Consider the following 19,094-nt stretch of genomic DNA (forward strand, 5'->3'; position numbering starts at 1 on the left):
AATCATTTTTAAGTGAATTTAAAGATTAACCCTACTTTAATTACTTTATTCAAAAATTATGGAAATGTTAATAAAATAAGTTAGTCTAGAATAAAATGCATTATAAGGAAAACTGAAGCCATATTTTTGGACCTAGGTCCCAAAAAAAAAAACAAAAAAACAAAACTTGGGGTTAAGGTCTAAACCTATTTTTAAGAAGAAAACTTCTCTAAGAAAATGGGTAATGGTCAGAAATGTCAATTAAGTTAAGACCGATCTATAATTATGGTTTATGTTCTTAGCATGAAGTTAACCTAGCTGAACCTTGTTATTCAGGGATTAAGGACCCCAACCTCTTTTGTTAGTGCGGCTTTGAGGTAAGTAGTACTCCTTACGCATTTTCAAAGCATTTTAATTTCGATGATTATTGCTTTCGGATTATGTATTTCATGATAAATTACTCCAAGACTTTAACTATCATGCAAAGTATTGTTTTATAATTGAGTAAGTAGTAATCTAATTGGATTTGATTCTCAATGATTATGAAACTAGGTTTTATCTTAAAAATGTTTTAATGTCACTGTAACACTCCGGTCTCATATTGGAAAGATATTAATAACTCACATAAAGTGATGTATAAAAATACTCATGGGCGCTAAATCTCACATTGTTTAATTACAAGGGAAAACTGGACTTTATAAGGAACTCTAAAAGAACTCCAAATCGACTGATATTTTGGAGTGACAGAGTGAGTGATGTATAAAAATACTCATGGGTGCTAAGTCTCACATTGCCTAATTATTAGATGAAACTGGACTTTATAAGGAATTTTAAGGAAACTCCAAATTGATTGATCATTTTGGAGTGATAATGCAGATGTAGCTTGCGTTTTTCCTGAGTCATCGTTACCGTTACATTCTGGTTTGATAATCAGATGGTTGTGTAGTTCAAATGTAGAGTCTATCTCGTGTAACAAATCATATCTTGTATTGGTTATTTATAGAAATGAAAACTCAACAGATGGGTAAGTGAGGAAATACAAACCATATTGAGTTTCTCTTCTATTACTACTGTCGCCAAAATGTGTCACTGGTCACGTGGTTCGCCCGAGAAGGCTGTGTTCATTGCTTTTCTGCTTGGCTTTCAGCTAGACAGAGACACGGTTTTCTTTATTACCTTCCACAGGAAGATTCAGTTTAGCCCATTTTGTGCGGAGTGTAATGAACAAGAGGGTGCTGGCTTGGCAGAAGAGGCCACAGATTAAGCCTATCCACAAACCCTGTAAAAAATTCTCTTTTTCTGTCAAGTAGATATGATATCTTCTCAAATTGCTTTGAAGGAAATATGATACTTTGCATGTAAATGTAGACAGATTTAACTGATATAAGCTCACCTTAGCTTGTAGTTTTGACTTAAATCCGAGGACGCATCCAATTGGGACACCGATGACGTAGAAGGTTGCCAAGTTAACGTACACAGCCAAGTGCTGCCAACCACATCCTCTGGCAATACCTGCAACATCATCAAGTTGTATGACAATCGTATAACAGTCTACTAAGTAGAAAAGATCGGGACAGAGAGAGCGTGTCATAGAAAATCGGTTAATTCGGACCTGATAAGACACCTTGCACTGCATCAATGAATATTGAAATTGCAAGAAGAGGTGTCATTGAAGCAAATTCCTTTATGATTACAGAGCTGTTACTGAAGCAACTAGCCCATATATTGTGACCAAGTGCAAGAGCCAAAACAACTGTGAGGGCAAGAATGAGACAGAGCTTAAGACTCACAGACATGGCATTCTTAGCCCGGTTGGCATTGCCTGCTCCCAATTCATTTGACACCCTTGTGCTGCCACATTAAGTTCAAAATTTTCTCAATATCTGGAACAGAATGGAGATATGGAGGACTTAGAAAGAACAAGACAAGTTTAAAGAAGTTATATATATTCTACCAACTGACCTTGCAGCAGCACTGAGACCATATGCGACCATGTAAGAAATAGCTTCTGTATTCACGCTGAAGTTATAGTCCACAAAAAGAACAGAAAAAAAGTTATTGAAGGGTAAAAAAGATCAGGCCTGTAACTGATACAGCAGGGGAAAAACAGAGGAACTTACCACATTGCAATCAGCGAAGTAGTTGTTTCTGAGTTTTGCAACAGTCCTGCTAAGAGAACCAGAATCTCGAAAGCCCAGTACTCCAAGCTGGCAAAATTTTGAAAGTAGAGGGGACGTGCAAAAAATTTATAAGGTCATGACAGTATCTTGAATATAAACATAATGTGAGAGAGACTTGAATTTGAAAACTACAGAAGGATTTTTGACAGAATAAGAGAGAATTTTCTGCGCACTAAGCCTGGTATGGAGTGGACTCTTTTTAGTGTTAAAAGAGCAGTTTTAATATCTGTTCACTAACGGACATGTAACTTCGCAATTAACAGTAACTGCTAATCTAAAGTATACACACAAGTGCTTGTGTAGGTTCGGTGCAAACTAGAGCATACACATAAGTGCATACACCCAGGCATTGCTTGCTTTAAAGCAATAGCCTTACAAATGCCAACTTGAGTTTGTCTTCTTCCAAGGCAGTTTTAGAACATTCTCAAACCACAAAGTATATATATTTACATAGTAATTTTGAAAGTTCTTTAACAGTGAAGAAGATAGTATGCTGAAGGCAATTACCATACCATTGCTGCAGAGGGCAGGGCTAGTTTCAAGTTTGTAAAAATGTACCGGAAAGATTCCAATGAAAACCCCTCCCATGTATGCTCAAATTGCTTTCCACAAGTCACATACACGGCCAAAATAATCACTGATAGCCATAATGAAATCGAAGCTGCTAATGGAGCTCCCTTGAAACCGAGAGCTGTCCAATGCACTAAAGCATATGCAATACCAGCATTAATAAGCAATGGTAGCCCTGAGAATACAACCAGGGGCCAAACAATAGATTGTGTCTGAAGAAACCTCAAGATGTTTTGCAGGAAGCCATATGCAAATAATCCAGGAATAAGAAACTTTATATAGAGAGCGGCTGTCTTTGCAATGTCAGCATCTTGGTGAAGGAAGATCAGTATGTGTTCCGTATAGAACCAGATGATGCCTATGATGGCAGAGAAGAGGAAAGATATGATACAAGAGGCTTGTAGATAAATTCCCAACATTCTGTATGCTTTTGCTCCAAACCCTTGCCCACAAAGTGTCTCTAGCGCTCCACTTAACCCAATCTAAAACAAGAACAAAGATGATATAAGAGTCAACTTTTTTTATGAAAAAGTTGTTTGCAGCTAGGCTTATCTGCTGTTAGCTTTTTGTTTTTGTGTGCCTTAATTTGGTTCTGCAATCTGCTATGGCAAAGTTGTACTCTTATCTTTTGGTCAAATAAATTGGTCATTCCTTCAAAAAAGAAGGAACCTTTCAAGACAATGCATGAACTATGCACTGCTATCAGAAAATAGCTACTCTTGCATACAACTATGTTATGCGTCAGAATTTTCACGATATTTGTAAGTGGCTTTTTACAGGAAAAGTTGCAATTTTATTAGCTTCATAAAAGCAAGAGAAGTACTACTTCCAAACAAAGAGTTCAGTAGGATTGATATTAACATGTCTCTTTTGCCATTCATCATGAGAAAGTATGTGGGTATGCTTAGTATTGGGAATTCTTTACAAAACTGGCGAAATCAACACGACCTGGTTAATTAAATGAGTTAGGTTACGATCGATCAATATAGACTTTTTACCTACACCTCGACACGACCCGAACCTAACACGCGATCATGAATTGTCACCCTTTACTTATAGCCTTTCAGATTTCATCTTAATTGCATACAACCAAAAAAGGCTTGCTCAGAATAAACTACTCTCTCTCGTGAACTCATAGTTGTAAGGCTCTGACTTAACATAGATGGGTATGATGGACTGTTATCAAAAGACAAAAAGTAAGCGTCATAGCTCCAATTACGTGAGCCTTTAGCTTTTATCATTATATTAGGTTGGAATCAACCTTTTCCTTTTGGAGTTTTTGTTTTCTTATGTGAGTGGTTTACACGTATTCATCATTGTCATATGTGGTCGAAATTACGTGGACTAATTAAAATCTATGTCCATGGAAGAGAAAACAACTCCACAAATTTTAAAATAAAAGGAAAATTCATTATCCCTTCCAGCCCCAGTATCCACCCATTTGCATTTCCGTGGCCCATGTTCAAAAAACGAGGATAAACCCCTCAGTGTATCTTACTGTGGCGATTCACCTATTTTTTTTTTTCACCTTTTTTTTTTTTTTTACCAAAACCGTTGAAAATGCCATCGGAAATGAAGTGTTAAAACGCATATAATCAATATTTTAATATTTTCCCTCAACACGTGAAATATTTAATTGAAATAGGAGATAAATGACAGAACCAATGTTCGAATTTAAAACGTTTAGCTCTAATATATATCACATTAAACCACCACTTAGTCTTATCCTAAAAGCTTAAAGACGATAAGAAAAAGTAAATTTATTCACTTAATTAATATTTTAACAAAACGTAAATGAGTAGATATTTCATGAATGTAAAGTGTAATTTCCTCCTGCTACCATGTTCTCCCACTTGCTCAACTTCCTCCACAAGAACGATAAGAACAGAGATCGACAACATAATAATACACCTTAATTTCCATATATATATATCTATATATATATATATATATATATATACTAGGGTAGTATATATTATCACTGGATTTCTGAAAAAGAAGTAAAGGAAAACAAAAGAAGTAACAGGCATGATGAACATGATAGAGTTACCGCGGTAGCGATGCCGGTGACAACTGCCCACGAGTTTGCAAGAGTTGCACCGGCGAGCTCAAGCTCGCCAAGGTGGCCGGCAATCATGACAGAGACCAAGGTGATCGAGTAATAGAAAACATTGGTAACAATCATTGGTAGGGAAAACAACAGTTGCTTCTTGGCCTCCTCCACGTCCAACACTTTCTTCCACCACCCTCGGCCGTTTGTTTCATCTCCACCGCCAACATGACCATCATCATCATCATCACAGGCCTCTAGTAGCAAGGGTGTATCTGTGTCAGAATAAGTGTTCGGCGACATATCTATTTTCCACTTCTTGTACCTTTGGACTTTGGCCCTCATAATTTGTTATATATTACATCTCACTAGGATGTCGAAAGAATTTTTTTAAAATAAATTATATTTTATTTACCTATTTTTTAAACAAATTATATTTTATTCAACTTTTTCAAAAACAAATCATATTTTATTTAACTTTTTTTTAAAAGTCAAACCTCGAAATTCGCAAATAGATTCTGATTTTAAAAATTCAACACCTAAACAGGGGTAGTGATTGGGGGGGACCTTTTACCGACTTCCTTCCCCCCTTTTCAATAAACAAGTCCCATATATTGAAAAAGTTTTTTTTTTTTTTTTTATTGTTTTATGTTTTCTTTTTCAGTAAAAGGGACTTGTTTATTGAAAAGGGGGGGGAAGGGAGCCGGTAAAGGGTCCCCCCCCTAATCACTACCCCTAAACAAACTATTAAGTTGTCCGATCACCAATTTCATAAAAACCAAATGGACTTGTGACATCATGCGCACAATATAATAAAGAATTAGGATATCTACGATTTCAAATTACAGAATTTATGCCCTTTTTAGGCGTAGAAACGCTTAGAAAAATAGGATTACTATCCTCATTAAATTATTTATTTGAATTTGAGAAAATTTTGATTAGTAATTGTAAGACAAAATTTATAGGATCCACCGGACCGAATAAGTAGTTGGGCAACCCAAATTTTATTTGGCCAAGTAGATCTCATAAGTGCTCACTCACAATTCACAAACACCTGCTTAAATTTTTTCAAATTTGAACAAATAATTTTAGAGGAAAAATGAGGCATGTTATCAAAGCACCAAGAAAGAATTTTTCTCCCAAAACATTTCTTCTTCACTTTTGGTGCGGCGTTTCTTCTTCAGAAAATTAAAAGACAGTTTTTAGTTTAAAGTTTTTTTACAATATACGGAGCAAGAATTCCAAAAACGACTTATAAATTCCAAAATTTTGAAAATCTGGGATCCTCCTTCATAAATAAAGATTGTTGGGGGGGGGGGGCAAGAAATGTAAAAGGAAATTAATTTAATTTTCCATGCATTTATAATTTGACAGCTGTGTAGATTATTTTATGCGAAGGAAAAGGCCAGCGGCGCCACTAGCAGCAGGCTGTGACCTATTCTTCCTGTGTTTCTATCTTTTCTTCTATTTGCCTGGAAAATTGATACACCGTAATGTCCTTTTCCCAATTAATGCAAGCAAAACAGATTTTTTATTTTATTTTATTTTATTTTATTTTATTTTTTTTGTGGTGATAATTAGCTTGCTGCTTTGTGCACGTACCCTTAAATGACTCAAGCGGTTGCCGTCCCCCAACAAATTATGGCTTTTAATTAATAGGATTAACTACGTTTTTTGTATTTGAGTTTTGAAAATTTTATTTTTTGATATTTAAGTTTCAATTCGCATTATAAATTATATTTTTTGTTTTGGAAAAAGATCAAATTAGTACTTCAGTCAAATTTTTCGTCCAAAAACTAACGACCCGCCAAGTGTCAACCCCTGGTTAACACATGTTTTAGTATAAAAATAAAAAATAAAAAATTTGTAAACGTTAATTAAAAAATTAAAAAGAAACTAAAAACATAGAAAAAAAATTGAAAAAAGAAATAAAAAATTGACCGGTACGGCGTGGGGGTGGCCGGTGGCAAGGGCCAAAACCCTTAAACAATTTTTTTTTTTTTTTTTTTTGCCATGGGGTGGGTGGCTCAACCTAGCCTCCCCTTTTCTTTTTCTTTTTGTTTTTCAATTTTTTTTAAGTTTTTAATATTTTTTATTTTTTTATACTAAAATGCGTGCTAACCCTCAAGGGTTGACACCTGGCAGACCGTTAGTTTTTGGACGGAAAACTTGACTAAAGTACTAATTTGATCTTTTTCCAAAACGGAAGTACCATCTGTGATATGAATTGAAACTCAGGTACCAAAAATTAAAGTTTTTCAAAATTCAGGTACCAAAAATGTATTTAGCCCTAATTAATAAGGGAAATATATATATATATATATATATATATATATATATATATATATATATATATATATATATATATATAAAATAAAAATAAAAATAAAAATTCCCTCATTTTTAAAATAGTCCCATGAATTTTGAAGGGTATTAAAGTGACCCATCAAATTATCAATCTACCACCATGTTTCAAAAATGCTATTTTTTTTTATTATATTCTTATAATACTCTTATTCTCTTAAAAACTAAAATAAAAAATTATTTAAAAAAACTATTTAAAAATAAAAAAATAAAAATATATATATTTTTATTGGGATAAATGCAAAATCAATCATTGTATGGCAAAAAAAAAAAAAAAACTCCATATGGAGTGATTGTGGACTCGTTAAGCTTCCACCCTGTGTGTGCTGACCATGTAAACTCCTACTTGTAGCTGAGCATTAGTGGGTCATTCATTAAAAGTGTTGGCCCATTACTATATGATTTATTGAGTAAAAAATGCTTAAACCTCTTGATGTCGTTGGATTGACCCATGTGGAGAAAATGAATCATGGGTCGAAACCCGACTTTGAGTTGCATTCCTACATGAGCCATAAGCTCAAAAATATATGATATGGATCTTATAAACTACTTTTTAATGGCCCAAAATAAACATGGACTACCTGGAATGCCGCATTAAAGATTAGCAAACATGAATTTTCTTTATTTAGAATTTTGTTTGGGTTTTCTTTTTCAAATAGCATGTAGACGTCAAACACTTTAAGGGTTGTTCATAATTGCTTTCATTAGGGTTTTACTATACTTGGATTAGGGGAGCAGTTCATTGGTTTGAATCAAATTTCTTGACATTCTTAAGGAATCAACAAGTGTTGATGCCTTCAATACAAGCACTCTAAGAAGAATCAACAGGCTTGAAGAACACTTCTCTTTTCGAATTCGTCGGTAGAATTGAAGCAAGCTAGGTTTAATTGCATACTTCATTCATCTTAATTAATTACAAATCCCAATTAGATATAGATACTCAAAGCCGGAGAGTATCCGGTTAGTGTAATGCAGAGGATAAAATTATATTTTCACATTTTTATGGATAATTTAATTTGGCCCTTCACATTACACTAACAAATGAATCGGAGAGGATCCGAATCCGATTATCAAAAGCCTGATTCTCCTTGGCAAGAAATATCGAGAAAGAAATTGAATTGCTTCCTTTTATTAAATGCATTTTTGACATGAACTATGGGGGAGTGCCTTATCAAGATCTCTTCCCTCTCCCTGACACTGACATGAACACAAGCAGGTTCCAACAACACACTTATGGTTTTTAATAAGAATAATGTTCAGTGGTCAGACAACCAACCAGAAGGGGAGAAAATTGGGAATATGTCTATGGCATTCTCTTAAAGCTACTCATAAAATGCAAATGTAAGTTAATGTAACCTTAAAACAGATCTACTGGTGATGAAAATAACAAAAATATGTGCAAGAAGTTGGCATTTTATTATCCATGAAGAGATATTACACATTTCCCAATGGATATGATCACCATATGCTTGGCAGGAAAGAAGTAGGCTTGCGCATACTAAAAGAAGAGTAACCAGATTGGTAGTAATTAGTTGTTTCCTCTTAACATTGTTTGATGGGGGGTTGAGTTTGTCACTCTTTCTTCTCTTCCTTGGCTGCTTCCTTGGCTACTTCCGTCACCTTTGCCTTGCCCTTCTTGGGCTTCATGAAGCAGAAACACGAGCAACATGGGCACTGGAACAAGAACTTCATTGCTGTGGATGGAGCACCTTCCCCTGATCTCTCACGTTGTTGTTGTTGTTGTTGTTCCAAACACCCTTTAAGAATAGAGAAAAGCTGGGCAGCTTTGTTGTCTCTCTTTTTATCTAGCTCCTTTCTTATCTTATTAATAATGTAGTTACCTTTTTCTTTTTCTTTTTTCTTTTTTCTTTTTTTATCTGTCTGTATTAACCCATTGGATTCCATTTCAGTCTCTTTCAATGAAGAAATCTGCCTCTGTAATTAGGGTGGCAGGAATTGTGGGGCTAGCCATGTTGAACCATGAAGCTCATGCTTGCAATAGGCTCCTCTATGTGGGTCATGCTTAGCCTTGTTTATAGGAAAAGTGGGGCTCTTTTTGATTCCTTTTGTCTCATTCAAAAGCTTGGTAAGCTGGCAAGCAATAAAGAAAGCAGAGCTTTCATTACCTAGCTAGGGGATTAAGGATTTACATTTTTGCTTCTAGAGTTCTAGGATATGAATGTAACACATTTGGTTATTAGCTTTTAGCCTATGTGTGTAAATCATACTCTCAAGGGACAAAACTTTTTAACCAATAACCATCCAATCCGAACGCAAAATTCAGTAGCAAGACTGTAACGGTTCAAGGAAATCGCTAACAATGTTATCACTCTAAAAATAGCAGTCAATTTGAAAGCTTCACTTAAAAATTAATGTGAGAATTAATACTCATAAATACCTTTATAATCCCTCAAACTCTATCTGTGTTATTTATATTTTCAATGTAAAACTTAAACGTTAACGTCCTCGTTAAGGCTATGTCATTCAGTACTCCAATAACATATAATGTTATTATAACTCAAAAAATGTGTTAATCTCACTTGCATTATCACTAAAAATAAAATTATTACAAATATAATTAGGGCTTTTTCTTAATAGTCAAAAAGTGGGATTAGATTTGTTTTGCTAGTGCAATGATTGAATCAAGTGCTGCTTTTGTTGTGTTCAACTTTATCAACCATTTTGTCTTTTGGATAGAGGCTGAAGGAGCAACGTGATGTCAAATCTACCAGATTGACTTCTGTGACTCCACTTTCAAATTTTCAATTCACACTTCTATGTTCGATGGGACATGAATTTTTTGGATTACAAATTTACACCTAGGGAAAGGAAAACAACCTAAAGCCAGCCATTGATATCACAACCACCATTTCCTGATTGCCACCTTAAGTTAAAATATATTTTATCCCAAAAGCATTTGATAATAAAAATAAATAAATTTAATTATTTAATTTAGGATTAAATACCTTTTTGATACATGTAATTTAAGAACTTTATTTTTTGGTACCTCAGTTTCAATTCGCACCATAAATGGTACTTGAATTTTGAGAAAAGACGAACTTAGTACCTCTGTCCATTTTTTCGTCCAAAATTTAACGGACTGTCACGTGTCTACTCTCAGGTGTTGACACGTGGCACAATGTAAAAAAAAAATTAAAAATAATAAAACTTTTAAAAAAAAAATTGATAAAAAACTGGGGGTGGCTAAACTAACCCCTTGGCCTGTCTGGGGTGGCCGAACCACCCCTTAATCCCAATGGCTAAGGAAAAACAAAAAAAATTGCGAGGGTTTTGGCTGCCACCCCCCATGGGCCACGGGGGTGGCTGAGCCTCCCCTCCTTTTTTTTTCAATTTTTTTTTTTAGTTTTAATATTTATTTTTTTATTAATTTTTAAAGTTTTTTTTTTTTTACATTGTGCCATGTGTCAACACATGGCAGTCCGTTAAATTTTAGGCAGAAAAATAGACGGAGGTACCAAGTCCGACTTTTTCCAAAACTCAGGTACCATCTGCGATGCGAATTAAAATTAAGGTACCAAAAAATAAAGTTTCCAAACCACAGGTACCAAAAAGGTATTTAACCCTTTAATTTATATATCCTAACATTCTTTCTCACGTGTGAATTCAAACTCTTCCTTAATAAGTGAGTCTCAACACCACTTATTTTTAATAGAAATTAATAAGTTTAATATTTAATTTATAGTGTAACACAAAGAAGGCAATACATATCATACAGCTTTGCTGTATTTACATGACTCTTGAAAATGCAAAGAAAGTAAAAGCTCACCAGAGAAAAAGAATGTTCTCTTGAAGGCTTCTTCCCCTCTTTATTACTTTTGTAAGCTCACTTCTCCGTACTTGGTGATCCTCACCAGTTCAAAAGAAGCATAATCCATTCCATAATCCAAAGCGTGATGCTGTTTCCCCACCTACTTTACCATGTGAGACATTGTCACATGGTGGAACCTACGTTAAACCTCACCATGTGAGACAACATGACAGTATGGAAGAAAGAAACCAAAAGAAAACATTATGGAATCTTGGAAGATAATTTTAATGAGAATTTTTGAGAGGTCCTTAGTGACATGCCACTGGTTCAAAGTCGAGGTGATGGCTTTACTGGTTCGGGCACTTTACGGTACTCATACACCCCGATACCGCGTTTTCTTCCGAGCCGACCTGCATCCACATATTGCACAAGAAGAGGACAGGGAGCATATTTACTGTCTCCAAGGCCAGCATGAAGAACTTTCATTATGGACAAGCAGACATCCAATCCGATGAAATCTGCAAGCTCCAGAGGACCCATTGGATGGTTTGTTCCCAGCTTCATACCAGTATCAATGTCTTCCTTTGTTGCTACACCGGTATAGAGAGTGAAAAATGCTTCATTTATCATCGGCATAAGGATCCGGTTTACAATGAATCCAGAATAATCCTGAGAGCATATAACTGTCTTGCCTAACCTGCAATTTCACCAGTCACAAGATAAAATATGACAGACCAAGACTACATAATACATCACCGTTTATAAAAGCTACATGAAACAGATTTCTAGAAGTCCACAGGAATATAAAAAAATAAATAAATAAAGAAAAATTTGCTAATTGCCCAAAATGAGAAGCAAAAATATTCTAATAAAGACGTTCTTCAGTAATATCATCATGCCTTTCGAAGTCATGAGCCCTCCCCCTAAGGGCCATATTAAAAATGCTACCAATAGGAGGGGGAAAAAAGAAAGAACAATAGCGAGCAGGTGAGAGCTAATTGAAAACAACATAGGAAAGAAAAAGCATATGTCACTAACAGATTCATTTTTTTTATGTCAACTCAGAGAGAGAAGTTATTCGCAAATTACGCGACTAGATACTTGCATGCATATGAACACAAGCACAGCATGCCTACCATATCACAATTTTTTTAGAGAGAGATTAAAGTTTATTTTTGCTATTATTTGGCTCAACAGGACAAGGGTGTATTAATTAATCCAATCCTACACAAATTAGGGGCAACTTGAATAACAAAAGCTTCTTTTTTTCTTTTTTTTTTTGCAATAACAGAAAGTTTCGATCAATGACCTCAAGGCCAAGGCTTTTGTTGCATTGAATGTCTCATCTGATGTGTCTGCACCCCGCACAATCTCCACCAGTTTCATAATAGGAGGAGGATTCATGAAATGCATGCCAATCACCTGTAGAAGAAACAATGGTTTCACTAATCAGATTTCTTATGTATGAAATCATTATAAATATTTAAGGAAAGCAAACACTCTGCTACAACTATACAATTAGATGTTACTATCAGATATTTAAGCAAAACTTCAGGCCAAGGAAAGATATTCTGAGTAAAACCTGGCGGGGTCTGCTAGTCGCAGATGCTAGACGAGTAATGGAGATAGAACTTGTATTAGATGCCAAAATGGCTGTACTTTTTGCAATCTTATCTAGTTCAGAAAATAACTTTCTTTTCACATCTTCAGATTCCACAATAGCTTCAATAATAACATCAGCTGAACGAAGCTCTTCCAAGTTTGGTGTAAACCGCAATCGTCCCAAAGCACCAGTACCTGCTGCCTTTTAAGTAGCCAATTTTTGTTAGCATTGTAATAGTTTAACTACATAAACTCACATGAATCTACAAGGCCCATTGAATTTATCTTTTTTGTTGTGTAAATGAAATTTCTATTCTCACAACTTTTTAATCAGAAAAAATACATCTGAGCCTAGGAAGGAGATGGTTTTTATGCTAACAATCCTACAAAGAAATGAGATATATTATTTTCATCATCATTATCATTCATTACTTGAAAACTCCTTTAATTAACCTACAACATTGTTTTTTTTCCTCTTAACATTTTTATGCAAATTACTAGATTTTGCTTTGAAATTGACAGTTAAGTGAAGAGCCTCACCTAGACTAGGTCAACTCCAGATTTTAGTCAACCTCCCCAATGTCATAAAATCAAGCAATTCATAAATGGCTCATGTTCATGGAGGCAAAGAAGGGACTTGAAATACAGAAACCAACCCAAGACTGAGGAAAGGATTCTGCAGAATATAACATGGGAGGGAGATCAGAGCAAGAATTTTGGCTAAAGGACGTTTTAAGAAGACCCAAGAGAACTTAAATCTCTGTTTAAGTTGGGGATTAGAGCATCTCCAGTAGTGATGGCCATTTTAACTAATCAAAATACAACTTTTTCTATTTTAGCTACTCATTTTTCATTATAAACTCCATCAGAATATCTATTCTAACTCTCTATTTTTTTAAAATATTATTTTTATTATTTTTTATCCCTATCTTTTTCTCCGCCTCTCTCGTCTCACTCTCTCGGGGCCAAACCAGCGCAGAATCTCTCGTCCCTCTCTCCTCTCTCTCACCAAACCAGTAGGGAAACTGGAACATTACCAAATCACAGAGCATCCAAATCACAAAGCATCTCCATAAATACAACCCAACAAATCAAGGGTTCGACAAATGGTATTAGAGCCAGAAAATCATGAGATCGAGTCGTAGGAGCGTTATCGTAAAGGAGAGATTGTTGGGACACAACGCAACTCCTTGCAACCACTCTAAAACCAAGCCCATTGGATGCGATGTTGAGGTCCATAAAAGACTTCAGTTTGTCTCCCTTAACAACAATTAGTTTTACGTGGAATGGCAACTCACGGTCCGACAGTTCATATTCTGGTGTGTAGAAAGTTTAGTTTCTGTTGTGTACATATTGCTTGTATAGGTGTTAGCTGCAAGAGATTTGGGTAAGCTCTGTTTTTTCTACAGAGTTGTGAATGTTTGTAAGCTAATCTGGTAGTGTGGTCCAGTGTTAATACTGGAGAGTTTGAACTGTTTTGTTCGTTTATAAAATCTCATTCATCCAACAATAAATAAATGGCTCATGTTCCACCTTTAATGAGTCTCATTCAGGCACGTGAACATCTAAAGGAACTCAGGTCAGGCTTCTAAACATTTGAAGTAGGAATTCTGCACTTTTACACATGACAACTAGGGATGGGCAAATTATTCGACTATCGCCTACCGACTGCTTATCAAACCGAACCAAACCACCATCAACCACCTACCGACTCTACCAACTAATTTCGGTTCAACAGTCAGTATAAAATTTTGTTTCGAAAATCGGTTCGGTAACCAAACCGAACCGCCTTTTAACTGACCGATTAACCGAACCTCCTTTTAACTGACCGATTAAGCGAACCGACATAAAACGAAACGGCGTCGTTTTAGTAAGAACGAAACGTTTGATCTTTCTTTCTTTTTTTTTCTTTTTTTCTTTTTTTCCTTTAAAAAAAATCAAAACGACGTCATTTCATTACCCATATTAACCAAATGTTAACCGATTTAACTGACTTAACTGACCACCTATTAACCAACTTATTCGACTTAACCAAAATAATTCACCAACTGCATTCCGACAAAAGTCGGTTAACCGATTTAACCACTTACCGAACCAATACACACCCTTACATTGACAACTTAATACAAATGTGAGGACATTCAAATGGTACTTACCTTTTTAGTAAAGATACAAGTGCAATATTCTGACCGTCTTTCGGAACAGCCAATAAAATTGAAACGATACAGAAAAGATTAGCATGGTGCCTGTGCAAGGATGACATGCACAAATCGAGAACTTGTCCAAATTTCTCTTATCAAAAAAGATATTCTGACTCAAAATTTTGAACATCATATAAATTTTTTTTTTTTCTTTTATAAGTAAGCATCATTTAATGTTATGTGCAATACATGCAGGAGTACGGAATATCAACTAATCAATTAAATCAGACAAGATCTTGAAGACACTGTTGGAAATTATGACCGACCTGTTTACAGAGATATATGTTATGATTACCCAATTGTTGAACAGTAGTAATTAGAACGAAAGAGGGAAAGGGGTGGTGCCGGAACCTGAGAGAGTTGGCCTTTGGAGACTAAGCGTTGGATAGAGGAAGAGATGGATTTGGAGGCTCTGGCGAGAGCGTCGGGGTCGGAGTCCATCAGCCAGACGTTGATTCCGTGCACGGCGCCGAGCTGGGCGATTCCCGAGCCCATCTGGCCGCTGCCCACCACTCCCATGCTCTTCGTCTCCGCCATCGTTATCTCGTAGCCACCGCTGACTTCGTCAGCTCTCAGAGACAGTCAAAAGAAGGGCAAAAGCGATTTTGGCCCCTAGAATCACTTTTAAATAATATTGATGAAAAAATTGCTTATTGGATTTTTTTTTCTTCTAAATTTTTTATTTTCATTTAGACTACTAATAGCAACTTTCCTTAAACTTTTTATAAATTTAAAGAATTAAATCACTTTTTACTTTCATATTTAAATTTACTCTGCAATAACTTGAAATGAGATCATCTTCGTTTCATTAAATAAAATTGATACGATCCATTTCCAATCAAATGTCAAAATTTAAAGTTGTATCTCATAATAACTTCATTTATTATCTCCATGTAGTATTTAAATATTTTTTAAATTAAATACTAGGAGAGATCAAATAAATCAAATTTAGTTTCTTGATTTTCATGTTATTTCAATTTCGACAATTAGGCTGTTAGATTTTTATCTTATTTTAAATAAATTCTTCAATAAATCTACGGTCCAATTAATTGACAACATGTCACATCAGACTGCTAACCGTTTGTGACTATGTCACATCAAAAGATTTTTAAATGACTTATATCCTTTTTAAACCTCAATTCTAAAGATATGTATTTTAGTGTTATGACATTCTTAGAGAGCTAAAATGATTAGTTTTCTATTAATAAGTTCAAAGACTAAATTTGTCGAGGAGAGACAGGAACACTTTAGATGGACTTACCTATGTGAGAGTGCAAGTGCGGCCGCTTCCTATAGTATTGACTATACCTAAAGCTCTCATGAAACTAGGATATATGCACGAGGCCATAAATAAGCACATTTAATATATTCATCATCAGTTCAAAATGTATATCATTGATCATCTTGATATAGTCTTGATATATTTATATTAGGTAAAAGTTCAAGTCCAAAAGACATATATACACCTCCATTAATTGATGTGATTTATTTTCACCATAATGCACAAAACTCTTTTAACTTGATTTTACTATTTTCATAAAAGGGTCTTTCAAATAATTATGAAAATTTTCTCTTTTTTTTTTGGGGGGGGGGGGGGGGGGGGGGCCTAAAACTTAAGATTTACATCATTTATTGCTAGCCAAAACTTAAAATTTAATGAATTATGTGGCCTTGTGCTGATTTCATTCATATATTAATAAAGAATGATAGTTGTACATCACTCTTACAACAAATGTACAACACCCCATGTGAAGGGATATTGTATATTTGTTGTACACTTAGTGTACAGGAATCACTTCCCTATATTAATAGAGGCAGGTTTGGGCCTAATAAGAAGACCACTAATTTCATATACTAGGACTTGCCTACTTCGGATGCAAGTCTTTTTCTGTTCACCATGTTAAAAGGGAAGCAAACATGGTTGCCCATGGTTTGGCTAAATTAGCCCTTTGACAGCTTCTAGATGAGGTTTGGAGGGAGGATTGTCCTTCAATCATTCGGAATGTAATCCTTGCCGAGTAAGAGACTATTGGTTGATTAATGAAGTTACCAAATTATCAAAAAAGAAAAAGAAAAAGAAGACCACTAATTTCAAGTGTGAAAAATAAGTTTCATTCATGTATGGTTTAAGCTACTCAAATTATTAAGACAGTCAGACATAAACAATAAAAAATAAGAATATATGAAATTTTATATTTGTTTACAATTTTTTTTTAAAAAAAATAATAAAAAAATTTGTCATTTACATGTGATAATTTTTCAAGATAAATTAATGAGTAAAGCTACTCTTCACAACTGTTAATGTAGTGTGTTTTAAGTAACTATTTTTTTTTTTGTTTTTTTTAAATAAAAATATAAAAAAAGTCATTTAAAACACAACACTTGTCAAAATTAATTGATTAATTAACTAAACTTTCTCAAATTATGTTTTGTAGTGGGAAACCCAACCCCACTCTCTGGGGAAGAACTTGATGGAATAACAAGCCCACTTGTTTAAACAGCTTGAATGCTAATATATCTTGTCTAATCTCCTTCTTTCTTTTTTCTTTCTTTTTTAATAAATATCAATCTTTATTGAATAAACTTCAATTACCTAAGGGCAAAATGCTCCGTTGATATAACATCACAGATACAATTTAAAATTTTTTCGCTCAAACTCTATCTATCGTTCTTAATTATGGTATGAGCGATTGTATTTGCATCCTGTTTAACATGTTCAATTTTTTAATATTTCAGCTGGCGCAACTCATATCTCATTTAATTAACCTATTTTGTAGAAAAAGTATTTTTAACGCATGACACGCTCTTGTGAGTCTCAAGCCAGCCTTAAAAAAAAAAAAAAAATTAAAAAATTAAAAATTAAAAATTAAAAAAAAATCAATAAAAACAAACAATATTTCTCCTTCACGGCTATGGACTCGGCCTGCTGGGTTTGATTGAATTGTTCAAAACTCGGCACAGATGGATTTGAGCCTATAAAATTTCATGTCCAGCCCATAAAGCAGAACGTTTTCCATTTATGGACCAAGTGCAAAGCCCCCAGTGACGTGGCAATCAACAAAGGTTTGAGCCAGTATTTGAATGGTTCATAATTGTCTATAATTATTTATTCAAATTTAAAAAAAAATTAGACAGATAATGTGAGAGTCCACTTATGAAACCCACATGTCCAGATAAGTGGTTGGGCAGCCCAATTTTTATTTGATCAGGTAGATCTAATAAGTGGTCTTTGACAATCACATGCCCGAATTTAAGAAAATGCGGACAAATAATTGTAGACGATCATAATTTTATTTGGACAGAACATAAATTTCCTGTAATCTTTTAACTTATTTTATAAATTTGCATTAGATTTGAGATGGATCATTATTAAATTTTGGATTCATTTTTTAGTAAAAAAATGTTATACACTTCCACACGCTGTGATGTATATTTTAAAATCACCATTATGAGAAACATTACTTAATTTTTGTATAAAATTGTAATTTTAAAAGTCACGTTTGAAGTGTGAGAGTGGAAGTGTGTCTAACATTAAAAAAACCGTATAAGATTATTAAAAGAGTAATGATATGCAAGACTCTTATCACCCAAAAGTGACATGACTTCTAAAATTACAATTGAATTAAAATTTAATAATGATCAATTCCAAATCTAAAGCCTCGTTTGGTTCACGGAATAAGTCCTTAAAATGGAATGACTATTCTATTGGAATAGCTATTTCTTTATTTGGTAGGGACATTTTCTTTGGAATAACTATTCCCTTACAAAGAGTAATAGCTATTTCTCTCAATTTTTAGAGGAATAGCTATTCCTGAGAGAATAAACAACATTTTAAATAATTTTTTTTAAAAAAAAAAAAAACCTTCAATTTTTCCAAACTAAACTTAAAAGAAAAGAACAAAGAATAGATCAGATCTATCACCCACATATCTAAGGTCCAATATATATATATTTATTTTAAGATTTGAGTTTTTAAAAAAGAAAAGAAAATAATAATAAGAAATTATGTGGGTTTTTTAATAATTTTGGATGAATTCAATTGTAGTATATGTGTTGTTACCAAACTAAGGATTTAGAACAATTATTCCATTCCATTATTTCTCATTCTCAGTAATAATTATTTTTTTTTTTTAATGAAATATTCATTCCGCAAATCAAACGAAGCCTAATAATAATTTAAAAAAAAATGTCACATTTGAGAATAGAAAAAAAAAAATAAAAATCATGCGTATGGCATTGGAATTTTTCACATATTTAAAAAAAATGAGAAAAATATTTTGAGGAAAATTTATATTCATTTGGACATGCGGCAGAGGGTTGGGAGCCTGCTCCCCCACGCGTTGGCAAGTCAGAGAAGTTTTACTTGTTGTCTGGATTAA

General features: G+C 34.2%; 2 protein-coding genes and 1 non-coding gene across 5 annotated transcripts; 1 reads left to right on the top strand and 2 right to left on the bottom strand.

The window, feature by feature from the left end:
• Positions 1–947: 947 nt before the first annotated feature.
• LOC133875565 (protein DETOXIFICATION 19-like) lies at positions 948–5,120 on the bottom strand. 2 transcript variants are annotated; one of them, XM_062313737.1, is made up of 7 exons: positions 4,780–5,120; positions 2,718–3,211; positions 2,100–2,186; positions 1,942–1,998; positions 1,592–1,830; positions 1,373–1,491; positions 948–1,258 (listed from the first exon to the last, which is right to left on the bottom strand). In XM_062313737.1, the coding sequence occupies exons 1-7, from the start codon at positions 5,080–5,082 to the stop codon at positions 1,127–1,129; spliced, it is 1,431 nt and encodes a 476-aa protein (XP_062169721.1). In that variant the 5' UTR covers positions 5,083–5,120; the 3' UTR covers positions 948–1,126. The 2 variants fall into 2 exon arrangements, with proteins under 2 accessions (XP_062169721.1, XP_062169720.1); XM_062313736.1 differs by having other exon boundaries at positions 2,667–3,211.
• A 5,642-nt stretch (positions 5,121–10,762) lies between these two features.
• LOC133875668 (uncharacterized) lies at positions 10,763–15,325 on the bottom strand. 2 transcript variants are annotated; one of them, XM_062313870.1, is made up of 5 exons: positions 15,067–15,325; positions 12,495–12,716; positions 12,222–12,334; positions 11,233–11,609; positions 10,763–11,109 (listed from the first exon to the last, which is right to left on the bottom strand). In XM_062313870.1, the coding sequence occupies exons 1-4, from the start codon at positions 15,250–15,252 to the stop codon at positions 11,240–11,242; spliced, it is 891 nt and encodes a 296-aa protein (XP_062169854.1). In that variant the 5' UTR covers positions 15,253–15,325; the 3' UTR covers positions 10,763–11,109; positions 11,233–11,239. The 2 variants fall into 2 exon arrangements, with proteins under 2 accessions (XP_062169854.1, XP_062169853.1); XM_062313869.1 differs by having other exon boundaries at positions 10,763–11,609.
• Positions 14,704–14,806, top strand: LOC133876574 (U6 spliceosomal RNA). Its single transcript, XR_009901568.1, has one exon. It is a non-coding gene; the product is annotated as a U6 spliceosomal RNA (small nuclear RNA).
• Positions 15,326–19,094: the final 3,769 nt, after the last annotated feature.

Source organism: Alnus glutinosa, chromosome 8, assembly GCF_958979055.1.
Source record: "Alnus glutinosa chromosome 8, dhAlnGlut1.1, whole genome shotgun sequence".
NCBI lineage: Eukaryota > Viridiplantae > Streptophyta > Magnoliopsida > Fagales > Betulaceae > Alnus > Alnus glutinosa.

Coding starts and splice junctions, on each gene's coding strand:
- LOC133875668 (XM_062313870.1), bottom strand. CDS start 15,252: ATGGCGGAGACGAAGAGCATGGGAGTGGTGGGCAGCGGCCAGATGGGC. Junction 12,717..15,066: donor CCAAAGGCCAACTCTCTCAG/GTTCCGGCACCA, acceptor GCTACTTAAAAG/GCAGCAGGTACTGGTGCTTT. Junction 11,610..12,221: donor ACAAAAGCCTTGGCCTTGAG/GTCATTGATCGA, acceptor GTGAAATTGCAG/GTTAGGCAAGACAGTTATAT.
- LOC133875565 (XM_062313736.1), bottom strand. CDS start 5,082: ATGTCGCCGAACACTTATTCTGACACAGATACACCCTTGCTACTAGAG. Junction 1,492..1,591: donor AGTGCAAGGTGTCTTATCAG/GTCCGAATTAAC, acceptor ATGATGTTGCAG/GTATTGCCAGAGGATGTGGT. Junction 1,259..1,372: donor AGTCAAAACTACAAGCTAAG/GTGAGCTTATAT, acceptor AATTTTTTACAG/GGTTTGTGGATAGGCTTAAT.